The 24,120-nt window shown below is 40.1% G+C and overlaps 1 protein-coding gene across 13 annotated transcripts in view; it reads left to right on the forward strand.

The window, feature by feature from the left end:
• SYNE1 (spectrin repeat containing nuclear envelope protein 1) overlaps window positions 1-24,120 on the forward strand; it is a 291,021-nt gene that overhangs the window by 149,139 nt on the left and 117,762 nt on the right. For all 13 annotated transcript variants that reach the window (XM_082215153.1, XM_082215141.1, XM_082215140.1 and 10 more), the window contains 18 exons: window positions 310-463; window positions 894-1,037; window positions 1,779-1,943; window positions 3,513-3,830; window positions 7,130-7,285; window positions 8,353-8,523; window positions 8,755-9,081; window positions 9,297-9,449; window positions 10,493-10,660; window positions 11,380-11,556; window positions 12,012-12,158; window positions 13,342-13,467; window positions 14,585-14,761; window positions 16,562-16,827; window positions 18,204-20,364; window positions 22,146-22,483; window positions 23,210-23,354; window positions 23,523-23,741. In XM_082215153.1, coding sequence (XP_082071279.1) covers window positions 310-463; window positions 894-1,037; window positions 1,779-1,943; window positions 3,513-3,830; window positions 7,130-7,285; window positions 8,353-8,523; window positions 8,755-9,081; window positions 9,297-9,449; window positions 10,493-10,660; window positions 11,380-11,556; window positions 12,012-12,158; window positions 13,342-13,467; window positions 14,585-14,761; window positions 16,562-16,827; window positions 18,204-20,364; window positions 22,146-22,483; window positions 23,210-23,354; window positions 23,523-23,741 — 5,512 coding nt within the window. The remainder of the gene's footprint in view (window positions 1-309; window positions 464-893; window positions 1,038-1,778; window positions 1,944-3,512; window positions 3,831-7,129; window positions 7,286-8,352; window positions 8,524-8,754; window positions 9,082-9,296; window positions 9,450-10,492; window positions 10,661-11,379; window positions 11,557-12,011; window positions 12,159-13,341; window positions 13,468-14,584; window positions 14,762-16,561; window positions 16,828-18,203; window positions 20,365-22,145; window positions 22,484-23,209; window positions 23,355-23,522; window positions 23,742-24,120) is intronic.

The raw sequence follows: 24,120 nt of genomic DNA on the forward strand, positions 1-24,120 counted from the left end.
ACTGACATTTGTAAGATGCTCTGGAAGCCTACTTTGGCTGAAGAGCAGAATGAGAATGTTGATGATGATGATGATGATTAGAATTTATATACTGCCCTATACCCTGGAAGTCTCAAGGCAGTTCACAGAAAAGTCAGTGCTGGCAGTTCACAAAATAAATGCCTACTCTCCAGCTGCTACATATATAAAACTATTAGCATACATTATGTTATTAGTTTATTCTTGAATGCTCATGTTTGAAAAAAATATGAATAAATGGGCCTCTTTCAACTTCTTAAATGTGTGTGCATATATTCATTTACATTTCAGCCAGCTGGAAGGAGCACTCTCTAAATGGACAAGTTATCAAGATGATGTTCGGCAGTTTACTAGCTGGATGGATAAAATAGAAGCAATCATGAATGCTTCAGAAAGGCAGTGTGCTGAACTTAGGGAGAAAAATTCTGCACTCAGCAAATCTAAGGTTTGTGAAAAGCCCGTTTGTGAAAATTGTAGCAGCATCCACACATGCAGCCAAGAACTCTACATTCTTCTTACAGCAGTAGCATTCTCACGACACATTATAAACTACTGTACTTCTAAACTGTGTCAAGCAATTTTTCTTTAATGTGAGACGGCTGCTATTGGGGGGGAAATAAGACTCTGATGTGTACACTGGTTATGCACGTACATTCAGGATATGCCCATCCTATGTTCTTAATTAAAACTTAATTACTCTAAACATGTATTTAATTTATAAAAATTGTGCTTTTGATATTGCTTAATTAAGTGCTGCATAACTCTATTATACTCCTTGTCAGCTTCATACTTAATTCATATTTGATAAATTATGGAAGCAACTGTCGTTTCTAAACATTTCTAATCAGGTTGTTAACACTCTTTTTGTTTTACAGTTACTTAAGGAAGAAGTGTTTAGTCACAGCACACTGCTAGAGACAATTGAAATTAAAGGCATGGGCATGACTGAACATTATGTAACTCAGCTTGAACTTCAGGACCTTCGAGAGAGATACCAGTTTCTCAAAGACAGGATAACGGTATTGCTTCTCTTGACAATTCTATGGCTCTTTTCATTTTGTAGAGTTATTTAAAGAAAGTGTGCAAAGCTTTTCTTGTGTCTTTGCTTGTGGAATTCTGGAATTTGTGTGCTTAATTTAACTGATAACCTTAAATTACTGTTGAGTTTTGATGCCAGTTACCATATTTTTTGCTCTATAAGACACACCAGACCACAAGACGCACCTAGTTTTTGGAGGAGGAAAACAAGAAGAAAAAAATTCTGAATCTCAGAAGCCAGAACAGCAAGAGGGATCGCTGCGCAGTGAAAGCAGCAATCCCTCTTTCTGTTCTGGCTTCTGGGATAGCTGCGCAGCCTGCATTCGCTCCATAAGATGCACACACATTTCCCCTTACTTTTTAGGAGGGGAAAAGTGAGTTTTATAGAGCAAAAAATACGGTAATTTACGAGTAAATCAAATTACATGCAAAAGCTGTGTTTAGTTTATCTGTTCCCCAGTTATATCTTTCCTAAGTATTCAAAGTAATCTACCACTTAAGGAGCCAGGTAACTTAGAGAAATCAGATATTATTATTTTATTATACATTGCACTAGCTTTCCGCGTCAGGTGTCCTTCATTTGTTTGAATGACTATCCTCACTGACCATTGGCCATTGAAGACATTTGGAGGGCATCTGTTTGAAGAAGGCCACACAACATATTTGGTCTGTGTCAGGGAAGCTTTCTCTCTTCAACACTAATGAGCTATTTCTAACAACAGGAGGCAATAACTAAAGCTGAAGAAATGGTCCGCTTGCATCAAGAGTACCAAATAAACCTGAAGGCCTTTGAAGCATGGCTAGAAAAAGAACAGGACAAACTCAACTGCTTGTCACATCTTGAAGGCGATGCAGAGAGACATGAAGCAACACTTGGAAAGCTCCAGGTAGAGTTTTATACATGTATTGCCCTAATAAGAACATTTAGTACAAGTGGCACAAAAAATGTAACTTCTGCAGTGTATCCCCATACCCTAAGAACAGTGCTGCTGGAACCCTGTGTACTTGTTTAGGGTTTGAGGGAGGGGGGCATTCGAGAGGAGGAAGGAAAAGGGAATTCTTCTTTCCCATCCCACTGAGGCCTTTCCCTGCTGTGATATACAGCACTGGAGAGCTCGAGTTTGCAGCAGGCTGCCAACCATGTATGGGGGCTTATTATAGCTAGCTAGCTTGCGTGTGTGTGTGTGTGTGTGTGTTTCTTTTCCTTCCTTTCTCCTGAAATGTCCTTGTATAATGTGGGGAGGGGAGTTTGAAACCTCACCGCATGCATCTTCTCTATCCTCATGCATTCCTATAAATTATCGGAACCTTGAGCGGGCCAATTTTCTGTTCTTACTGGAACATAACTGTTCTTGTCCCAAGTTTCCTTTTTCTTGTTTGCTCTCTCTCTTTTTTATCTGACACTTCAAAAGACATTGCACATCAAGGAGGTTTGTTGATCCTCATCAGGCTGTTTGATGGCGGTATCTGAGTATAGTTTAAAAAATACTTTTCTTTTTATTTACAAACTGATATGCTTCTATATTCATAGGGAGAATGGTATAATCTCTATTTTATTTTTGGGTACCCCCTTTTGCTTCCACATTGATAGGTATCTGTAATGAATATAGGGGTTGCTCGTACGTAAGTTGCCGCCACTCCTGGCTATGTTGCCTTGTTAAACCTTTTCTGTCTGGACAGCCCTTCACTTCGTGGCTGCCTCAGTCGCTAGCAGAATCCATCAGTGGGCGTTTCTTAAACCTTTTCCAGCATAAAAGCTATTTGACGCCAAGTCTCCTCCTACTCTCCCTGCGTGGAAGTCTTCTGCGCAGGGAGGGTGTGGGTAGCGGAGGACCCGTGCTCTCCCCGTGCTCTCTCTCGCCGATTCCCCCATCTGCCCCCCTTTATCCCTGGTGTTGCGCTGATTTGCTTCCCCTGCTGATGAGCTGCCTCTCTCCCTGCTGGGTCCTTCTCCAGCATCACTTGGGAGCCTTCCCTCCGCCTCTGGCTCCGATGTCAGTTCCCTGACAGTATCCAGCCACCAAAGTCCATTACAGTGGTCCCTCGGGTTACAGACGCTTCAGGTTACAGACTCCGCTAACCCAGAAATAGTACCTCAGGTTAAGAACTTTGCTTCAGGATGAGAACAGAAATTGCACGGCGGCAGCAGCAGGAGGCCCCATTAGCTAAAGTGGTACCTCAGGTTAAGAATAGTTTCAGGTTAAGAACGGACCTCCAGAATGAATTAAGTTCTTAACCCGAGGTACCACTGTATTACAGGCAATGATGTGTGTTGGTTGCAAATATTATGAAATTTTATGATAATCTGTTCATTGTAAACTGATGTCTGTGAGAACTTTGAAATGCACTTATGCAGTCTCAAATATATGCCAGCTGAATGTAGGGGCTTATACAGTAATACAGAATCTCAGTACGGAATTATGGAATGATTAATGCTAATCTTCCTGCATTTTCAGGAATTACAGATGCATTGTGCTGAGGGACAGGCCTTGCTTAATGCAGCACTCCATGTCAGGGAAGAAGTAATCCCATGGGGTATACCCCAATTGGAAGACAGAGTACTAGAGTCTGTACGTCAAGACTGGACAGTCTATCAACACAAGCTTTCTGAGGTCAGGATGCAACTAAACACTACCCTAAGCAGACTGAGGCTGATGGAGGACAAATTTCTGAAGGTGGATGAGTGGCTCAAAACTCTGGAGGAGAAAGTTAACATCAGAAATGGGCGGCAGTCTGACAGAGCCACAAAGGAAATGCAGCTACAACAAATGAAGGTGATTAAGTTATATGATGATGGTAATTTATAATGGGCCTGGATTTACATTTAGAATGTGCAGCCTGCTAATTTGCATTTGTCCTGCCAGTGAGCTTACTAACTAATTTGTTCCAGGTGCTGACTTAGTAAGTAATTTTGTACATCTGAAAGTTGGGCATTTATTTCTACCTGTGCCAACTATTTGGTATTTCTGGGATAAATGTAAATGCAAATGTTTCCAGTCTGAACACAGGTCACCAGTATTCTTGCAATGTGTGAATGATGTGCGTATCTTTCTCTGGTGGACCATTATAAAAATAGATGAAATAATAAAGTACCCTGGAACATATTAGTGAATCCTGGCTGGAATAAGAATACTCAGGAGGACTTCCGGGGTTGGCGCGATCTGGGAATGGCGGATTCCCTCCGAGCTCCGGAGGGAATCGGCTCAGCGGGGGACGGGTCTTTGCCGTGCCGGCGACACGGGGACCCTTAAAACCGCAGGCGCGGAAGCCTGCGGACTGAAGACTCGGTGGGTGCCTTAAGCGCCCCCCCTGATTCGCAAAGAGCCTTTTTAAAGGCTGCGGAGGGGATACGGGGGGTGGCGTGGCACTGAGAGTCCATCGCTACCCCCGCTGAGCGAAGCCGCGAGCCATGACCGGAGAGCGCTGACTTCCTTCCTTGAAATTCGGCCGAAAAGAACAACCCGTGAGTAAATTGGAATCGGACTTTAAGATTTTCCTATTTGAATCTGAGACGATCGGGGGGTGTGCTAAAAGGAAGTCCGCACCCCCCCCTTGCAGACGAACTAAAGCAACGACGTACGAACTAAGCTGGAGAGTTTACCCTGTAAAGGGTGAGTTTAAAAGGACTGTAACTTCCAAGATTGGGCAAAAAAGCAATTTTGTGCAGGAGAGTGAAGTTTTGGAGGTTTCTCTTTTTTTTTTTGCTGTAAACAACCCTCCCCCCCGGGCCCGGGAGCGTCCTATTTGGAAGCCTGTAAGCACAGAATTTGACAGCTGTCAAAGCTGTCAAATAGACAGTCTACAGGAAAAAATTGTTACATAAGACCCCTCTGGAATAAAAGGTGTTACAATTGAATTTAAATTGTTGGAAACAAAGTAATAAAAATAAGAAAGAGGACTGTTGGAGAAAACAACGTTAAGTAATCAGATTCCCTCTAGGGGGAACTCTGTGGAATTACAATGGCTGTGGATGGAAAGATACTGGAGCAAATCGAAAGGATGTTTCAACTGGTGGGAACCTTACAAGAGCATATTTCGGAAATGAGTAAACATATGATGACCTTGACTACTGAAACAAGTAGTCCTGCTGATTGTAAGGAGGATTGGAAGGAGAAAGAACCCACAGCTGAACTTGAAATGATAATCAAAGAAAAGGAGACAAAACAAGAGAAAGAAAAAGTAAAGCTAAATGCTGACCAGAATCTGACATCTGTGGAATACAAGCAAGGAGACTATTGGATTGAATCTACTACAAATCTACGAAAGATGCAAAAGATGAAATTGGAGGCCCTGGAAGCTTATGGAATGCAAGAATTTAAAATAAAGAAATATAATTGGGGCCTCCACATTGACTCTGACTCTGACTATGATTTGAAAGATCCATGCCTTGTGGAAATTCTTCAGCAGTTCTACTTAAGAGACTATGGATGGATTGTGATAGACCTCTTTCGAGATTTGATGACTGACATAAAGGATTACCAACAAGACCGGCGGAGAGGGACTGTGATAGACTTGAGAGCCTCGGACGTGTGGGACCCAGGCTAAGAACTGACATTGTGGACTTGTATTGGGAAGGGACGCAAACCGGGGATGGGAGGGAGGGAAAGATGTAATTTTAACAACACTCAGGACAATGGAAATTAATTAATAGGACCGATACTAAAGACAAAATGGGAAATCGAGGGAAGGGAACTGAGGTCCAACTTAGAACAACTGTTTTTCTTTTTAAAAGGGCTATTATTGAGAAGGTTAGGATGTTGAGAAACGACAATTTGCTGATATAACTTTGGGAATAGGGATGCAAGGGAGGGGGTGGGGGGAGGTCAGGGACCAGGGTTATGAAAATAAGTGGTTTTTTTTGAAAATTTATATGCTTTTTGTTTTTGTGTCTTTTTTGTCTGTTTGTTTTTCTGTTTGTTTGTCTATAAAAAATGTGAAAACCCAATAAAAATTTTATATAAAAAAAAAAAGGAATAAGAATACTCAGCTTGTTCTGGCCTACTAAGTAAAAAAGTAAAGGTAAAGAACCCCTGGATGGTTAAGTCCAGTCAAAGGCGACTATGGGGTTGCAGTGCTCATTTTGCTTCAGGCCGAGGGAGCCGGCATTTGTCCAGAGACAGCTTTCTGGGTCATGTGGCCAGTATGACCAACCACTTCTGGCACAATGGAACACCATGACAGAAACCAGAGAGCACGAAAATGCCATTTCCCTTCCCACCGCAGCGGTACCCATTTATCTACTTGCACTGGCATCCTTTCGAACTGCTAGGTTGGCAGAAGCTAGGAAAGAACAACAGGAGCAAACCCTGTTGAGAGGATTTGAACCGCTGACCTTCCAATCAGCAAGCCCAAGAGGCACAGTGGTTTAGACCACAATGCCACCCGCTCCCCAAGTTGCTCTCCCTAGTTGCTCTACCATTGAGTTCAGGATAAATATAAGGGAGGTGGTGGCCTTTCTATACTGCAAGGGCTTTCCTTGTGGTACTTGCTGGGATTGATTGCGTGCTTTTAGTTGGGATACAGAGATAGATTGGAGCTTAGTGATAGACTGGTTGTGTGTTGTTGGTGCAGAAGAGTACAGAAGACATGAAACAGTTCTAATCAGTGATTTGGCTCCATGTGAAAATGAGTTGTGTAAATGTATGCGTAGGTGCAAAATAATGGGATCCCGTCTGTATGTGTGACTGAGTCAGCTGAACAATCTATGATCATGTGAGGAAGGAGATTAAGTGTGTACGTTTATGTGTAGGATATGTAATTGGTAGTTGAATAGAAATTCAGTACACATAAATATAAATCTGCAAACAAAGCACATCCACATATTCTTGTATATCACTCAGTAGTGGAACATTAATCTGAATCAGTGTTTAGGATTGGGCATCATTATTTCAGTGTTCTTTTCTGTTCCACAAAAATAATATAGTATAAGTGCTCTGTGTTTAAAATGCCATGCTTATAATTGTTTATTTCATAAAGAGAGGTTCCATTCTTCTGTTTTCATTTTAATAGTTCCTAAACCACATTTTTGTCACTTCTGTGATATTACAAAAATGAATATTTTTCTTTTCCACAGAAATGGCACGAGGAGATAACAGTCTATAAAGATGAAGTTGAAGAAGTTGGATTGTTAGCCCAGCAAATTCTGGAGGAGAGTCATACTTCTAGCAGGATGGGAAGGCAAGCAACCTACCTTGCCTCTCAGTACCAAGCTCTAGTTCTTCAAGTACTGGTGAGTTATAAAAATGAAAAAAGAAGTAGAATATATATATATAGAGAGAGAGAGAGAGAGAGAGTGTTATTCACTGTTAACTGAAAAGTAACAGGTTTTTTCCATCAGGCTAACTGGTTCACATATAGACAGTCCTAACTGCAGTTTAGGAGTCCTTCAGTCCATTTAATTTTAAAGCTGCCACTGATTTTAATGGTCTGCTTCCAGTCCCATTCTATCTTCTAGATGTAGCTTTTCCTTGCTAATATATCCATATGAAGATAGGGATGATAATAGAGGCAGGGCCAGCAGTGCACTCTTGCTGCTCCTTCAACACATGGAAATAAATAAAGAATGAAGGAAGCTTGTATTATCCGCAGAAGCACACAGAATGTTCTGTTTTCCTGTAGGCACTTGAAGTAGACCAATAAGCTTGGTGTGTGTGTGTGTGTGTGTGTGTGTGTGGAATGATTTAGTAGTAGAAGAAATAATAATAATAATAATAATAATAATAATAATAATAATAATAATAATAATAATAAATTTATTATTTATATCCCACCCATCTGGCTGAGTTTCCCCAGCTACTCTGGGCAGCTCCCAACCAAATATTAAAAACACAATAGAGCATTAAACATTAAAAACTTCCCTAAACAGGGCTGCCTTCAGGTGTTTTTTATAAGTAAGATAGTTGCTTATTGCCTTGACATCTGTTGGGCAGGTGTTCCACAGGGCAAGCACCACTACCAAGAAGGCCCTCTGCCTGGTTCCCTGTAACCTCACTTCTCGCAGTGAGGGAACCACCAGAAGGCCCTCGGTACAGGACCTCAGGGTCCGGGCTGAATGATGGGGGTAGAGACACTCCTTCAGGTATACGGGACCGAGGCCGTTTCGGGCTTTAAAGGTCAGCATCAACATTTTGAATTGTATTCGGAAACGTACTGGGAGAAAGTAAGTGCCTCTCCTGATCTATGTTTTATTTATAAACAGTGTATTTTGTAGTTACTAAAAAAGATGCAAGAAATGGAAAGAGATACAAGAAATGGATAAATAGTCAATAGTGAGACCTGTTTAAAATTTGCTTGCAGGAGCAAATAAAATTCCTTGAAGATGAAATTCGAAGTATGGATGAATCTGAAGTGTGCTTCGCTGCTTACAAGGAATGGTTTGGAGCTACGCTTAGGAAATTCAGAGATGTTGTGATGAAGTCTGATGTTGTAGATAAAGCAGCAATGGAGAAGAAAATGCAGAAGCTTGAGGTATAGTTTGCATATGACACTGGTACAGCAATTTAAACAACACATATTTTACCAGCAGTACATAATGAGGTTGCAAAAGATAAGAAAGCTTAAATCAGTTACAATTGACCATAACAGAAGAAAAATCTCAAGCTCCTGATGCTCAGCAGTAGGAATAAAACTGATTCTGCAGAAGTAATTTACTCTTCAGTCGCAGGCCAAAATATAAACTGTCCATTTTTCTTCTTACAGGATCTCATGAGTGACATGGATGTGGGTCATAATTTACTGAAATCAGCACGTGAAAAAGGAGAGAAAGCTATTAAGTACATGGAGGCAAATGAAGGGGAACAGCTAAAGAAAGAGATCAATGGTTGTGTGGAGCAACTTGATGAGATGACCAGCTCTATCAGGAAAGAACACACAACCTTAGAGAAATGTCTCCACCTGACAAAGGAATTCTTAGATAAGTACAAAGTACAGACTCAGTGGCTGTCAGAGTATCAGATTGTACTACATACCACGGTGGATCCCAAAATGGAATTATATGAGAAAAAGGCACAGCTATCCAAATATAAGGTAAATAAATATTGTGAGCTATAAAATGAGTGAAGTCTTAAGCCAGAAAATGTAACTTGCTTGTGAGTCTCCCATATTTTAAGGATAACTTCACATCACATTTTTAAATGGGTTCTTTCTCAACACAAGAAAATAATGATACTCTGTGTGTTGTGTATTATATATAAATCCTGTATTCATTTTGAAGCACAGTTTAACTTTATTTTTCATTTTAGTCAATTCAACAGACAGTGTTTTCCCATGAGCCTTCAATAAAATCTGTGACAGAAAAAGGAAAATGCCTTCTTGAGCTAGTGTGTGATGTTAATTTGGCAGAGAACATTCAGAAACTTCAAACTGAATACCAGGAGCTCTGCAGCACAGCAAAGGTAAAATACCTAGGGTCTTATTCAGCTAACCCAGTGCACTAGGAGAAGCAGCACAAGGATTCTCATAACTGCAATAGGAATTCCCCTGTTCATTGCCTGTACACATCCCATGCTATCCCCAAATTTGCTTTGGAAGGTTGAGAGAACTCCTGGAACAGATTGGGGGGGGCAGGAAGGGTATTAGGCTTTGGCTGTGCAAGGAAAATCCTTGTGCTGGTGAAATGTTAGCCTTCGTGCTACATGGAATACAAGCTATGGCTCTATATAAGCCATGTTTTCTGCTGTAAGATGGTAATAATTATTTCTACAGGTGAAGTTAGGCTTGAAACATAGGCTGCCTGCAGTAAGGCCTCTTCATGTCCTGGTGACAGCAGTCTGCAAATAACCTACACTAACGAAATGCTATTAAATTTGCAGAGCTTTCCTGTTGGGTGTGGGAAGTAGGTGACTAGACAAGTAATTTTTGCAGGTGGGGTGGCACACAAACAAAGATTAAAATGTTTGTTGTTCCTCTTGTTCTCTAGTCAATTAGTGCATCTTGCTGCAGATCGCCTCTTTTAAAGTGGAAATTTCCAAGCACTTGGCCAATATAAAGATCCACAGCACAACACTCTGTTTTTTTGCAAAGAGCTGCAAATTGCACACCACAGTACACATCTACAAGCACATTTCAAAACATCATCCTTCTCTTTGCTCTTGTTTCTTTTTAGATTAGATTTTTAAAGTATTTCTTTTATTCCAGTGTATTATAAAAAGATACTTTGTATGGACTGTGATCACTCTAGAAAGAGCAGAGGGGGGAAATAGGTACTGAGGCAGCCTGAGGAAACAATGCATGTGAAGAGCTGAGAACAGTGTTATGAAAAGGAGCATACATCCCTCTCCCAGGGCACAGGTGTAATTACAAACAAGTTCTGGCAAAAGAATGAAACTTTTTCATACGAAGTTAAACATGTATTTTCATGCTTTTACAATCTGTATTTTGAGGGGGGGCATGATTTGGAACTGTTTTTTAAATGTGACTGGTTTCTATGATCATGCAGGCTCATGTTGCAATTTTGGAGGTGAAAGTGAAACAGCATGAAGAATATAACACTGACTTACAAGAAGTGGAAAAGTGGTTGTTACAGATGTCTAGCAGGCTGGTTACTCCTGACCTTATGGAGAACAGTAATCTAGAAATTATAACACAACATTTAGCCAACCACAAGGTAGGTCTAAATGGGCAGCAACAAATCCCCTTTTTCGTATGTTGTAGTGGGCCTTATGAGGTGAATAATATTTCGAAAGGTCATATATAAGATATAAGTATGGTAAAAGTTCATCTTACAGAAAAGCAAGTCATAAGTTCATGTTTACTTTAAAGGCACATGAGACATGATCAGATTGATTGGGATACTGAAATGAGGGTTTCCCAGGGTCCCTAGATGAGATTGGCTCTACCTATGAGACTGAGCTCTGATGTCAGAGAGACCGATTCAATGTTGGAGCCTTGCTCTCTGAAGACACTGGTCCCTCAAACGACTGTCGCCCCAAGTGACATTAGAGTTGTGACATTTGTATGTCCTAACAGGATGCATGATAGGGGCATTTTGGATTGTGGCCTGGGTCTAAAAGATGCAAAGCGATGCTGGCCACCTGACATGCTCTGAAACTGGGGAGGTATTTAATCATGCTTCTGAGCATCAGTAAATTTCTTCCTACCCTTTCCCTCCCATTGCTTCCAGTAGGGAAATAGCTATATATTATATATGGAGGAGCACAAAGTATTTCTCTGCCCTCCCTTCTGCCCTAATAGCTTGAGCCTGGCACAGTGTAGGATGAGGCAGCTCAACTACTTTTGTCCTAGCCTGCCCCCCTTTGAATGGTGAATATTAAATGCTGTAAACATTTTCTGTGATATGTTGTGTTTTGAATGCTGCTTTCTTAGGCAATGATGGAAGAGATTGCTGGATTTGAAGATCGCCTGAACAGCCTTAAAAGCAAGGGAGATGACTTGATAAATGAGTGTGCAGAGCATCTCCAAGCAAAATTTAAGCAAAATATAGAAACCCAGCTGCAGGGAACAAGGGATAGCTATTCAGCTATATGTAGCACAACTCAGAGGGTAAGTCCCTATTCATGTATGTTTAGTAGATGTCATTGTAATATATCATCTACTAGATGCAATACAAAAAATACAATATAATGCAAAATACTGGCAAATAGGGTACAAAATGGGCATCTGAAGAACTGAAAACTGAACATAATTACAGATGGAGGAAAATGGAAGAAATCTCATCTAAGAGTTGAATTGGAAACTCATTTTGGAACACAGGTCATTAGAAACTCATTTCGGAAAACTACAGTAATATCTATATTGCTAATATAGACTATATGTATGTTAGGAGTCTTATGTCTTATATTTGCAACATTTCCATACGGCCAGTTAGCAAAAAGGTTTTAGGTGTTTTATATGTAAAGTTAGCAGTTTACTGCCAGCCTGTCAACTTGGGAAAAGTTTTATCTTCAATAATGACATCAGAAATATTAGGCAACTTATTCATGCTTTTTTTTTTGTAGGTGTACCAGAGTTTGGAGCACGAACTCCAGAAACATGTTAACCATCAAGACACACTTCAGCAATGTAAAGTTTGGCTCTCTGCTGTTCGGCCAGAGTTAAAGCCAAATCCTCGTCCGCCTTTCAGCATGGCAGATGCTGTTAAGCAGGTAAGAACAGTCCATATTGAAACATTTGATCAAAATAGAGTATTTACCAAAATGGCTGAATCCAAATGTGTGCATAATTAAACAGAGTTGAGTTGTGCAGGACCCTGGTGTGGGCTAAGCATCCAGGATCGCACTTGGCAACTGGGGGAGGGGTTCTGGCCAGGCAGGGCTCCCACCTGAGCTAGGGGCCTGCTTTGATGCTGTCCTTCCCCAGGTCCTTTAATCCTCCCAGGTTGAGTTGAGGCAGCCAGAACTGTACCCTGTATTCCAAACGCTGTTCAACGCGTTTGGCTATCTCCAGCAGAAATTGTTTGGTAACGCCTTTCTGTATCATTGCAGCGTGAATTTCAAATAAATGTTTTTAGTGTTCAAAAGATATACTTTGCATCTCTATGCAAAAAGTCCCTAAAGACTTTAAAGTCAAAAAGAACAAGTCCAAATGTGCATTTTGGAGCCGCTTTAAGATACAATCCTGTATCTACTTATTATTCTCCAGATTTCTCAAATGTATCTTGAGCCATTGGAAAATCTTATGGAAGTGTTCAGCATGTTGAATCCAGAATGAGGAATTCTAGCTGTGTCCTCAATAAGATTTATCACCCCCAAATTGTAACGCTACTTAAAAAAATTAAGTAGTATATTCCGTTCATGAAGGAGTATATATCTTGCAGAGCATGCCCTTGAAAAGCTGCTACTTGAGGTTGTAATATTATTAAGACTAGGCTGGATTAAGAAATTAGAAGCCAGACAGTGATGAATCTGTTCAGATGGACAGTAATTAGTTGGTCTAGACAGCCAATCCCTTATTGTTAATTCTCCAAGAACCAGAATCTTGTCCTGTTTTTGTTTTATGAAGTCAGTTTGTCTGGACATAGCTTTCAGTCAGATCTCAAGTAGCCTAACAGATATTTTGTTTTTTGGGGAAATGTTAAATAGAAACTTAAATATTAGCATGCATTAATATAGTGAAACAAGTTGACGAGTGGATGGATAATTGCATGCTTTGTTGATGTGTTGCAACTTTGTTATTTATTATTTATACACCTTTCTGAATAGTTTGTAACAAAAATAACCATAATGATTCTCTCCTGTTTTCAGTTCATCAGACCATTGTATAAATGAAAGCTTTCTTGGTGAAATGTGAAAATATGTTCCCATGAAAAACTTTTCTTATTCTTTTTAGGTTAAGCATTTCAGAGCCCTGCAGGAGCAAGCAAGCACCTATTTGGATCTTTTGTGCTCTATGTGTGATTTATCAGACAGCACAGTGAAAAATACGGCAACAGACATCCAGCTGACAAAGCAAACGGTATGGGATAAACTGTGGCAGACCTCCTCTAATCCTTCTTAGAGGTGCAATTGTCTTACTGTGTCACAAAGGTCATATTAGGTAATAGCAGTTTGAAGAAGCTATTTCAATTTTCATCTGAAAGATATGCATCAATAGCATACCAACTGATGCCGTAATACCTAGAAAACAATAAGTGGTATATCTTTATAGCGGGTAAATAAATAGACTAGCAACGTTTAAAATATATCAGTATTATTTTTAAAAGTCAGGCCTTTATTTTACTGCAGAGTATTGCAGCATTTCAGAGTGAGTTTGCATATTTAAGCTTTCTTCATTGCTGCTACATAAAAGATTCTAATATTTTCTGAAGCTGAAACCCGCCATGCAACAAAACCGCAATTGCAGTTGCACATTAGGAGTAGGAATCCTAATGGATACATTGACTTTTCCATTTCATTGTTAAATTCTCTGTCCTATGACAGAGCAGCCATATTAACTTTAAAGTGTAACAAATGCATTCATTTATGCACATGCATTTATACAGTGCAAACAAATCAGGTTGTTGTTGTTTTTAAAAAATGTTCTGAATGATATTTCCATAGTAAGAAATTTTGCTCATAGTAAATAGAATATTTATTGTTGACAAATAAATTATACACAAAAAACTGTTCAGCAATGACCTGTATCTCCTGTAAACATTCAGATTGACTCTTCTTCCCAGAAAGCAAAATAATACAAATCCAGGCCATCTATAAACTATAGTCCAAACAAACCGGTGCTGCCGACAATGTTTTCAAAGCCTCTAGAAAGAGAGGTAAAAGATGCAAAGAGAAAATTTAAAGTTCAGTCAGTGTTATCCGTTTCTATCCTTAATTTTAATAAAATTATTTAATGAGTGGAGTCTTCCCCATGCTATGGTCATATTGGTTTTGAAATTTCACAGGGTTAAGTCATTCTGGATCCTAGAGACTTATGCAAGCTTCCTTTATCCTCTATCTCTGTGGCCCATCCCCACCCCCTGCTGTAAATCTACCGCAAGAGTCTGCCCTACATAAAGAGAGGTAGTGTACATCTTAAGACAGCCCATAAAGAATTGCATTAAAATGTTCCTGCTACCCTCCCACATATTTTTCAGATTGAAGATCGGATAATGAACTCTCAGTACCTTGCTCAGGGCTGGGAGGAAATAAAGCAGATGAAGGCAGAGCTTTGGATATGTTTTCAGGATGCAGATCAGCAACTGCAGAATATGAAGAGGCGAGGGGCAGAGCTGGAAATAAACATTGCTCAGAATATGGTGTTGCAGGTGAAGGTAAGGGGCAGCTTCCATTCAAATAAAAGAGAAATCTGTAGCTAACAGGTGATTTATTTTCATTTTAATGTTTGCATATACTTGACACTGTTTGACTGTTATATATTTCTCTGGAAGAAGTGCAGGTATGCAGAAAGAATGTGGGCAGGAGTGGCACTTTATGTGTTTATGCCACGGTATGTTAGAGATGGAAGATGAATGCCCTTTTGAGTTATGCAGTTGACTTCATTTCTGAAAAATCAACCATAATCCAGGAAACTGATATAGGCCACTTAGGTTTGGTAGACAGCTACCTTCAGCTGGCAAAATAAAGACATTTTCCTCTGAAATTGATTAGTTGTTTTAGAGAAGTAGGTAGTGGCCGAGTTTTCAAAATACATTCTATGCTTACGCGTGGGTAAAACAGTCTCCATGTTATCTCAAAATGCCAGGTTGATAAAGTACATTAAGGGAGTTCACGTGATCCACTCCACATAACATGAAGGAAGCTGTGGGACGGCATGGACCGGTCCTGCCTGCTACCTTTGCCATAGGCTGCTGTCACTTATAAACAACCATTTCATATTGATCAGAAAAAGTTCCTCACAGCTCCTACATTTGAAGAGAGACCCAGATCATCTGTAGCCAGGGGAACCCTTTCTGATCAACATGAAGTGGACGTTCATTGGAAGAGTAAGATGATGGGACACAGCAGTGCTGAAGGACAGAGCTAGCCTGTGTGACTATGTTGCACATATTTCTAACATGGAATTTGCTGTATGTAACCCATAATGGAAAACTGTAGTAAATCTAATCCTACATTTTTAAAGAGCAAGAGTCATTGTTTTTTTAAAAAAAGAAAAGTAGCCTCAGGGAAGGGGCATTTAGAACAGAGAATTGATGGGAAGAGAGTGCATAACATTTTCCTCACTTCTTCCCTGCTCCATGCATCTTCCCTGCTCCAAATCAACTACCTTAAGTAGCTTTTCTACCCATGAGATTCCAAAGCTGTGTTTGCTCTGCTCTGTGAGAATCCAGTGGGAAAGCTGCTCAAGGAGTATTTTGGAGCAAAGAAACACTAAACAGGGAAAGAGGGTCTGGGTACTCCAAACCCTCACCGGAGCAGCTTATTTTAAAGAAAAAGACTGTTGGTAGTCTTGTTGCATACATTTGCATATAGCATATAGTTTGCCTCTAAAAAAGGAGCTACAGTGGTACCTTGGGTTACATACGCCTCAGGTTACATACGCTTCAGGTTACAGACTCCACTAACCCAGAAATAGTACCGCGGGTTAAGAACTTTGCTTCAGGATGAGAACAGAAATTGTGCTCCGGCAGCAGCAGGAGGCCCCATTAGTTAAAGTGGTGCTTCAGGTTAAGAACAGTTTCAGGTTAAGAATGGACCTCTGGAACGAATTAAGTACTTAACCTGAGGTACCACTGTATTGGAATTTCTACCTAAGGCTTTCCAACCTAAGGCTCAATTTGCCTTCTTCATGGGACATTATACAGAAAACAGGACAAGGAAGAGACAGTTTCCCTTCTAAAGGGTGTGAGGAAGAGGGAAAGTGAGCTGTTGGATCCTTTGTCAACTTTCTTTCTGAATCTGGAAGGAAGATTTGCCATTTGAAAAAGCTCTTACTTCTTTGTTTCCCCTGAATTGTCAAAACAGAAATCTTGACATCTCATGAAACAGAAGAGTAATGATCTGTCTTCTACAAGTTTTTGTGATACAGCCTAAATAGAATGCATTATACATTCTCATTTAGTTCTCAGGTTGTTAATTCATTACCATTTTCCTTTTTGTATCTGCTCATACAGGAGTTCAGTCAGAAGCTGCAGTCTAAACAGACAGCTTTGACAGCTGTGACTGAAAAGGTGAGCAAACTAACCCAAGGACAGGAGTCACCAGAGCACAAGGAAGTTGGACGCTTGAGCAACCATTGGTTGGACCTTTGCCTTCAAACAAGTAATGTGCTCCTACACAGGGAGGAAGATCTTCAGAGGACAAAGGACTATCATGACCGTCTAAACGTAATAGAAGTCTTTTTGGAAAAGTTTACACAAGAATGGGACAACCTGGCAAGGTAGGGGCTTGTGGGTTGAGTCAATAAAATCTGTAACACTTCTTTGATACAGACATTGCTAAGGTGACCACTTTTCATTAGAGTCTAGAACTATACTTTTCTGGTTTTAAATCTATTCTGTTGTAAATGTTGCTCTTGTACTTTTGGAAGCCACATTGGTAGGGTTTTCCTCTAAAAGGCAAATTGTAATGAACAGAAAATTTGACTATATTGAGCTCTTTTGGTCCATTTAGTTCAGTATTGTCTGTGCTAATTGGAAGTAGCTCTCCAAGGGCTTAGATAAAGACTTTTGCTAGGCCGGCTACCCTAGGATCTTTTTCACTGACTATGATAAAGATTGGGCCTAGGACTTCATTCATGCAAAGCATGTGCTCTAGTACTGAGCATCGGCCCTCCTACAGCCTCCACACTCATGTCCCCCTACCTGAGTTTTTATTTATTTATTAATAATGCCTCCATAAGTCCCTCTCTCCTTCAGGACCAACTATGAAAATGGAAGAAGAGAATGAGCAAGTCAAGAGTGAGCAAGTCTAAACACACGCTTGCACTGCTTGTGGGCATAATAGGGTTAGGGCAATGTTACAGTCATAGGAGATATTGGCATATTTTAGATTGAAGAGCTGGCAGTGTGTGTAGATGCTTTTAAGTTAACAGTATGCCTCAAAGGTTTGCTGAAATGATTGAAAGGATAGTGTACCTAGATGGGTGAACTCCTCTTCAAGCTCACCTTGTAAGTTCAGTTTTTACAAGGTTTCATAGAGAACTCTCAGAAAAGCATGACCTTTTGAAGCCTTTTTGAGATATATATTAAAAATATATCCATCTGCATATCTTCAATCTTCCTCTCTCCAGCCCACCTTCCACTCATTTATAAAGTTCCAGTCCCCACAACTACAATTCAGAGTGGTATCTGCACTTGTCTTGCTGCTGTAGCAGAGCCAGGTAGAGCAAGGGAGGAGGAGCAAGAAAGATACTGGCATTTCTTCCTCCCACCATTGCCAGAGCAGCAGCAGGCTAAGCAGGTGCCAAGGTGAGCAGGTAGAATGGTGGGTGGGTGACTGGATGGATGAGAGGAGATGACATATTTGGTCTATAACCCAACAGAAGAACACGGGGGACTGCAATGCTTATCTTGGGGTTCATATTTGGAGGCAAAGACCTATGCACTCTAGTGACATCTCCAGTTATACAGAACTTTGCAGTGACAGTGTGTTTCGCAATGATTGCTTTACATATGATTTTTAAATCTCTAATGCCCTTAGGGAATGAAAAGAATGCTTCAGATTTTCACATTGCTTGAACACCTCTTCCCCCCACCCAATGCCTGTGCTATTGTTTATATTGAGTTGTGCTCTTAATTTACTTGTTTTTAACAGATCGGATGCTGAAAGTACCACTACCCATCTAGAGGCCTTGAAAAAGCTAGCATTGGCTTTGCAGGAGAGACGATTTGCTCTTGAAGACTTGAAGGATCAGAAGCAGAAAATAACAGAACATCTAAATCTGGATGACAGAGAGTTAGTAAAAGAGCAGACGGGACACTTTGAGCAGCGCTGGATCCAGCTAGAGGACCTTATCAAGAGGAAAATTCAGCTGTCTGTCACCACATTAGAAGAGCTGAGTATGGTGCAGACTAAACTTCAGGAATTAATGGAATGGGCAGAAGAGCAGCAACCTAGCATCTCTGAAGCTCTCAAACACAGTCCACCACCTGAGCTGGCTCAGAACTTCCTCATGGATCATCTCACCATTTGCAGTGAAGTGGAAGCCAAACAACTTGTTTTGAAAGCACTTACAAAGGATGCCAGTAGGGTGGTGACTAATTTGGGGCTTAATGAAAGACAGGTGCTCCAGAAATGCCTATCAGATGCCGAAAATCACGTGGATTGCCTTAGCGATTTGGTTGGTCAGAGGAGAAAGCACCTGAATAAGGCATTATCTGAAAGAACCCAATTCCTCCTGGCAGCCTTTCAAGCAATGAATCACATTCAACAACATGAGAAAAAGGTAATGTTCTATGAGCATATTTGTTTGCTACCAGAAGATGTAAGCAAACAGATCCGGGTTTGTAAGAGTACACAAGCCAGCCTTAAGGCCTACCAGAGTGAAATATCTGCACTGTGGTCTCAAGGGAGGACATTAATGAAGGAAACAACAGAGCAAGAGAAGACTGAAGTGTTAGAGAAACTGCAAGAGCTACAGAACATGTACGACACTATTTTGCAAAAATGTAGCCAGCGACTAATAGACCTGGAGAAACATATGGTTTCTAGAAAATATTTCAAGGAAGATTTGGATAAATTATGCCACTGGCTTAAGCAGTCTGATATTGTTTCATTCCCAGAGATCAATTTAATGAACAGCAATTCTGAACTTTATTCCCAATTAGCAAAGTATCATCAAATTCTTGAGCAGTGCTCTGAATATGAAAATCTTCTGTTGACATTGCAAAGGGATGGCCAGGAAATCTTACCATCACTTAATGAAATGGATCGTTCTTATCTTGATGAAAAGCTGAATGCCTTGCCTCAACAATTTAGTGTGATTGTTGCTCTGGCTAAGGACAAATTCTGTAAAGTCCAAGAAGCAATCTTGGCCCGTAATGAATATGCATCATTAATTGAATTGACAACAAAGGCTCTGTCTGAATTGGAAGATCAACTAGTGAGCCTACATAAGGCCCCTTTTACCCTCTTAGCCAAAGAAGCTGTGTCACTCCAGCAAGATTACAGAAGCGTCCTGGCTGAAGTCATAAACCTTGGTGCTGCTGTTGATGAATTAAACCAGAAGAAGGAAGCATTTCGGAGCACTGGGCAACCATGGCTGCCAGAGGAGATGCTACTGCTTACCACCTTGTATCACAAACTAAAAAGGCAAATAGAACAGAAAGTAAACCAGTTGGAAGATATGATAGAAGCATATCAAGAACATGAAGAAATGTGTAAGCAACTTGAGATGCAGCTAAATTCTGTAAAAGAAGAGCAAGAAAAAGTTAATGAACAAACACTCCCAGCAGAGGAAAAACTGAAAATGTACCATTCCTTGGCTGGCAGTCTGCAGGATGCTGGGATCCTTTTGAAACGCATAGCTGAACATCTTGAGATGCTTTCCTCCCAGCTTGACCCATCTGTGCATGAAGGAGCAAATCATCAGGTGCGAACTTGGCAGGAGATGCTGAAGACGTTGCAGACTGCCATTGGTGATACTGTGATAGAGTGTGAAAACAGACTGGTGCAAAGCATAGATTTTCAAACTGAAATCTGTCGCTCCCTTGATTGGCTGAGGCACGTTAAGGCAGAACTGAACGATCAACTGAGTATTGAATTAAAGCTAAACATTATCCAGGAAGAGATTCGTAAAGTTCAGATTCAGCAGGAAGAAGTTCAGTCCAGCCTAAGGATAATGGGAGCACTAAGCAGTAAAGAAAAGGAGAAATACACAAAGGCCAAAGAACTGATACCTGCTGACTTGGAAAATAGTCTTGCCGAACTCTCTGAACTTGATGGTGAAGTGAAAGAAGCAATACACAAGCGGCAGGTCAGTGAATCTTGCATTCCTTTAATTTTTTTCCCCAACATTAAGAAGACAAGGAATTAAAGATTTGTATTGCAATGATCAGTATGGCATAATAACCAGGGTTAACCTGCTGAAGCCAATTTTAGATTTCATGCTGGTAGTATGGCTGTCATTGGCTCAGTTTGCTCCTAATTCTTAGCCAAACTATGGTTATGCGTGAACAAGCAAGGATGCGGGCAGCCCTGTTTAGGGAAGCTTTTAATATTTGATGAATTATTGTATTTTAATATTTTGTTGGAAGCCACCCAGAGTGGGTGTAGTATAAATACATCATCATCATCATCATCATCATCATCATCATTACAATTTGAAGCAAAAAAAGTAGCCACTTTGCTCTTTTCCTGCTCATACTGCTGTGCTATCACTATATAAGACATGGTTTGGCTTAGCATCATATCTGAATGCGGACTCATGGTGCTTCTACTCAGAACATCAAACTTTGTGTATATCTCATGGTTTTTCTGGAGCAAGACAAACCATGGCTTAGATCTGGTTAGATCAGTAGAATCGGAGGAGCAAAGTGGCTGTGTTTTGTTCCAGGTGCCTACACTCCTGGTTTAGGATTACCAGAGAACCTGGCCAACAGAACCTTAAACAGCAAATGCAATGTAAATGCCACTTTAAAAAACCCAAAAGTTGTTATTATACACCAAAGGTTTTTTAGTCCACAGCTCCTGAGACCATAGAGGCAAGGTCCTAGTCACTTAAAATATTTTGGTGCCCAAGTATGTATCTAATTTAAAATAGAAATGATAATAAACCATAAAATGAAACTTGTATTTTTCAAAATGAAACAAAACCAACAGTAAGAGGGGAAGTAATGTTTATTTTTGTATACTTCCACTTTATTTACATTTGAAAAAAATTCTCCTACTTTTAAAATTGCAGTCTTTGATCAGATCAAAACTAATTTTATATAGCACATCGGCTTCTATACTTAAGAGATAAGGCATCCAGCCTGCCCTGTTGCACAGTTGTTCTGTTGGGATTTTTAATATACTTCACCTAAGAAAATGAACACTCAGCTGAGCAATTTGTGACCATTAATGTTAAAAATCTAGCAATGGATTAATCCATCCCTGCATAGAGACTTACTCTGTCCTTTTAGTCTGATCTGCCTCATGTTGTGGACATGAGCATAATGCACTCTACTAACAATCTGGCCATAAACATGAGGCATGTAGGACTTGCTCCATGGTAAATATGCTGTAGGATCATAACTTTGCTTCTTGGGCATCATCAGTGGCTTTTACTAAGAGAAGCTCCCTTTAATAGAGTTTGTGGAAGAGGGGAAATCTGTCTCTCATAAAATAATGAGCAATAGTGAGACAATTCTAATGCAGATATTTTGTGCAGGAATGTGGGAAACCTGTCCCTTTATTTTGATTGAGTTTCCCACTCCATGATCTTGGAACTTAATAGAAACCATTCAGTGTCTCTAGTAACACTTTTAGGAGTACAGATTATATATATATGTGTACACTTGAATGCACTTCCAAATGCAGGTGTTATCTGTTGTATTCAACAATGCATGTATTTTGCATTAGTCATCCCTGCTCTTAAACTCCAGTACGGTTTCCAGATAGATTGGACAGAAGGTGGATTCAACATCGCTGTTCATTTTAGCAGAACTGTGTTAAATCAAACCTGCTGGTTATCACAGCCTCCCTAATTATGTATGTTATATAAGTGCTGTTTTTTCTTAACGACCATACATGTCATTTTAATTTGTTTGTTTTCAGGATAAATTGAATAAATTATATAGCCTGTGCCAAAGATACTACCAGGTTTCCCAGACTGCTAGTGACTGGCTTGAAGACGCCCAGGAATTGCTACAGTTGGCACGCAATGGCCTCAATATGGAGAACTCGGAGGAAAATCTAAAGAACCATATAGATTTTTTTAGCACTGAAAAGCAATTCCATGTGCATTTGGGAGAACTGCGGACCCTTGTGGCCGACATGGAGCCCTTTATTCAAGTCACAGGAAAAGAGGAGCTGGAGCAGAATGTGAAGGCTTTAGAAGAGAAAGGTGTGGAATCAGAACAAGAAGCACAAGCCCAGAAAGTACAACTGCAAAGGTACATTTTCAGATAATATGTCTAGCAGATGGTTGTCACACAAAATGACAAGATAGTTGCTGTCCTCTTTTCAGAAAGGCAGCTGTTGGGAAATGGGAGGATAAATCCATGACTTCTGTTGTTGGCTTGTAAAAAGGTAGATTTTTTTCCTGCTAGGGTGCTCGGTGGTGGTGTACCCTCCCCACTTTCAGATTAGCCCTGCAGTCAACATTTTGAACCAGTCATAGCAGGTTCAGAGACATGCCCATCTTCTCCTGGCTTCTGGAGCAGTTCCCATAAAGATATCAATGAGCTGGGCAAGCATCTACCTCTGTTGCTAGTTCTGTTGCTGACTCCTAGGGTTGAACCACTTTTCTATGGATCCGAGCCCCATTTGTGTCTGTGTGTATGTTGCTTTAGAGTTGTTATATACTACAGGGTTTATAGTATTTTTAAATAAATAAATAAATTTCAAGGGGCTGTTTCTCAAAAAAGAGTAGTAGGCTTGTTTGTTTTTGGTCCATCATAATTTGAATGAATTAAATGCAATTAAAAGACCTTGCCTCACATCATTCATATTTACTATCAGTATTTTGCCATTGCCTTACTATTGTTATTTTATAAAACAATTACAGTGCAATCCAGCCAAAGTTAAGCACTGCGGGTTTTAATTGCCATTGATTTCAAATAACTATACATGCCATTGCCTACTCAGAAATAAGTTCCATTGTTTGATTTCTTTTCAAGTTGTGCTTCTGAGTGGCAGGAGTATCAAGTGGCAAGGCAGCAAGTTATTGACCTGATGAATGAATCTGAGAAGAAATTATCTGAATTTTCTGTAGCTAAAGCAACTTCCAGTCTTGAAGCAGAAGAAAAATTAATATCACATAAGGTAAAGCTTCTGAATTATGTCAGGTCATATTTTCTCCACTGAAACCACAGGCCTTAATTTAACACAATCTGTTTCAGCTATGCTACACACTTAATGAAGCATAAGATATGCTAAAAAAAATTAATTATTTTCATAAGATACGAAAAATCATTCTCTTTGCTTCCTCAGTCACTGGTGTCTGTAGTGAACTCTTTTCATGGGAAGGTCACATCATTGGAGGAGAAGGCATGCCGCCTAGAGAAAATAGGCAACGATGCCAGCAAGGCAACCATAAGTAGGTCCATGACAACCGTTTGGCAGCGGTGGACAAGGCTCCGAAGTGTTGCCCAAGACCAGGAGAGGATTTTGGAAGAATCAATGCAGAAATGGAATATATTTAACAATAAGGTATAAGGATCAAGGTTATTTGGTATCTCTTATTCATTATTAGTCATTCTGTGCAAGTATATTTTGCATTTGTAATGTCAATATTCAAATAGTAAAATGAAGAGTTATAGGAAAAGAATATTTTACATATACATGGAAATAAATACCACTTAAGAAGATGGGTTACACTGAAAACAAAGAATTTCTCATTGGATCAACTGCATATCTTACAGTGATGTGATGAAGCAAGCTAATCAACATTGCGGACCCATGCACAGGGTAGCTGTGTGTGGTGCGGGAACAAGCAATAAAATATGACGAACACAATCTAAGTTGGATAAACAGATCACAACTTATTGATTACATAACAGGTTTGGTGTAGGCATTGGGCGGGTACCCA

Source organism: Podarcis vaucheri (assembly GCF_965113315.1).
Source record: "Podarcis vaucheri genome assembly, chromosome: 3".
Taxonomy (NCBI): Eukaryota; Metazoa; Chordata; class Lepidosauria; order Squamata; family Lacertidae; genus Podarcis; species Podarcis vaucheri.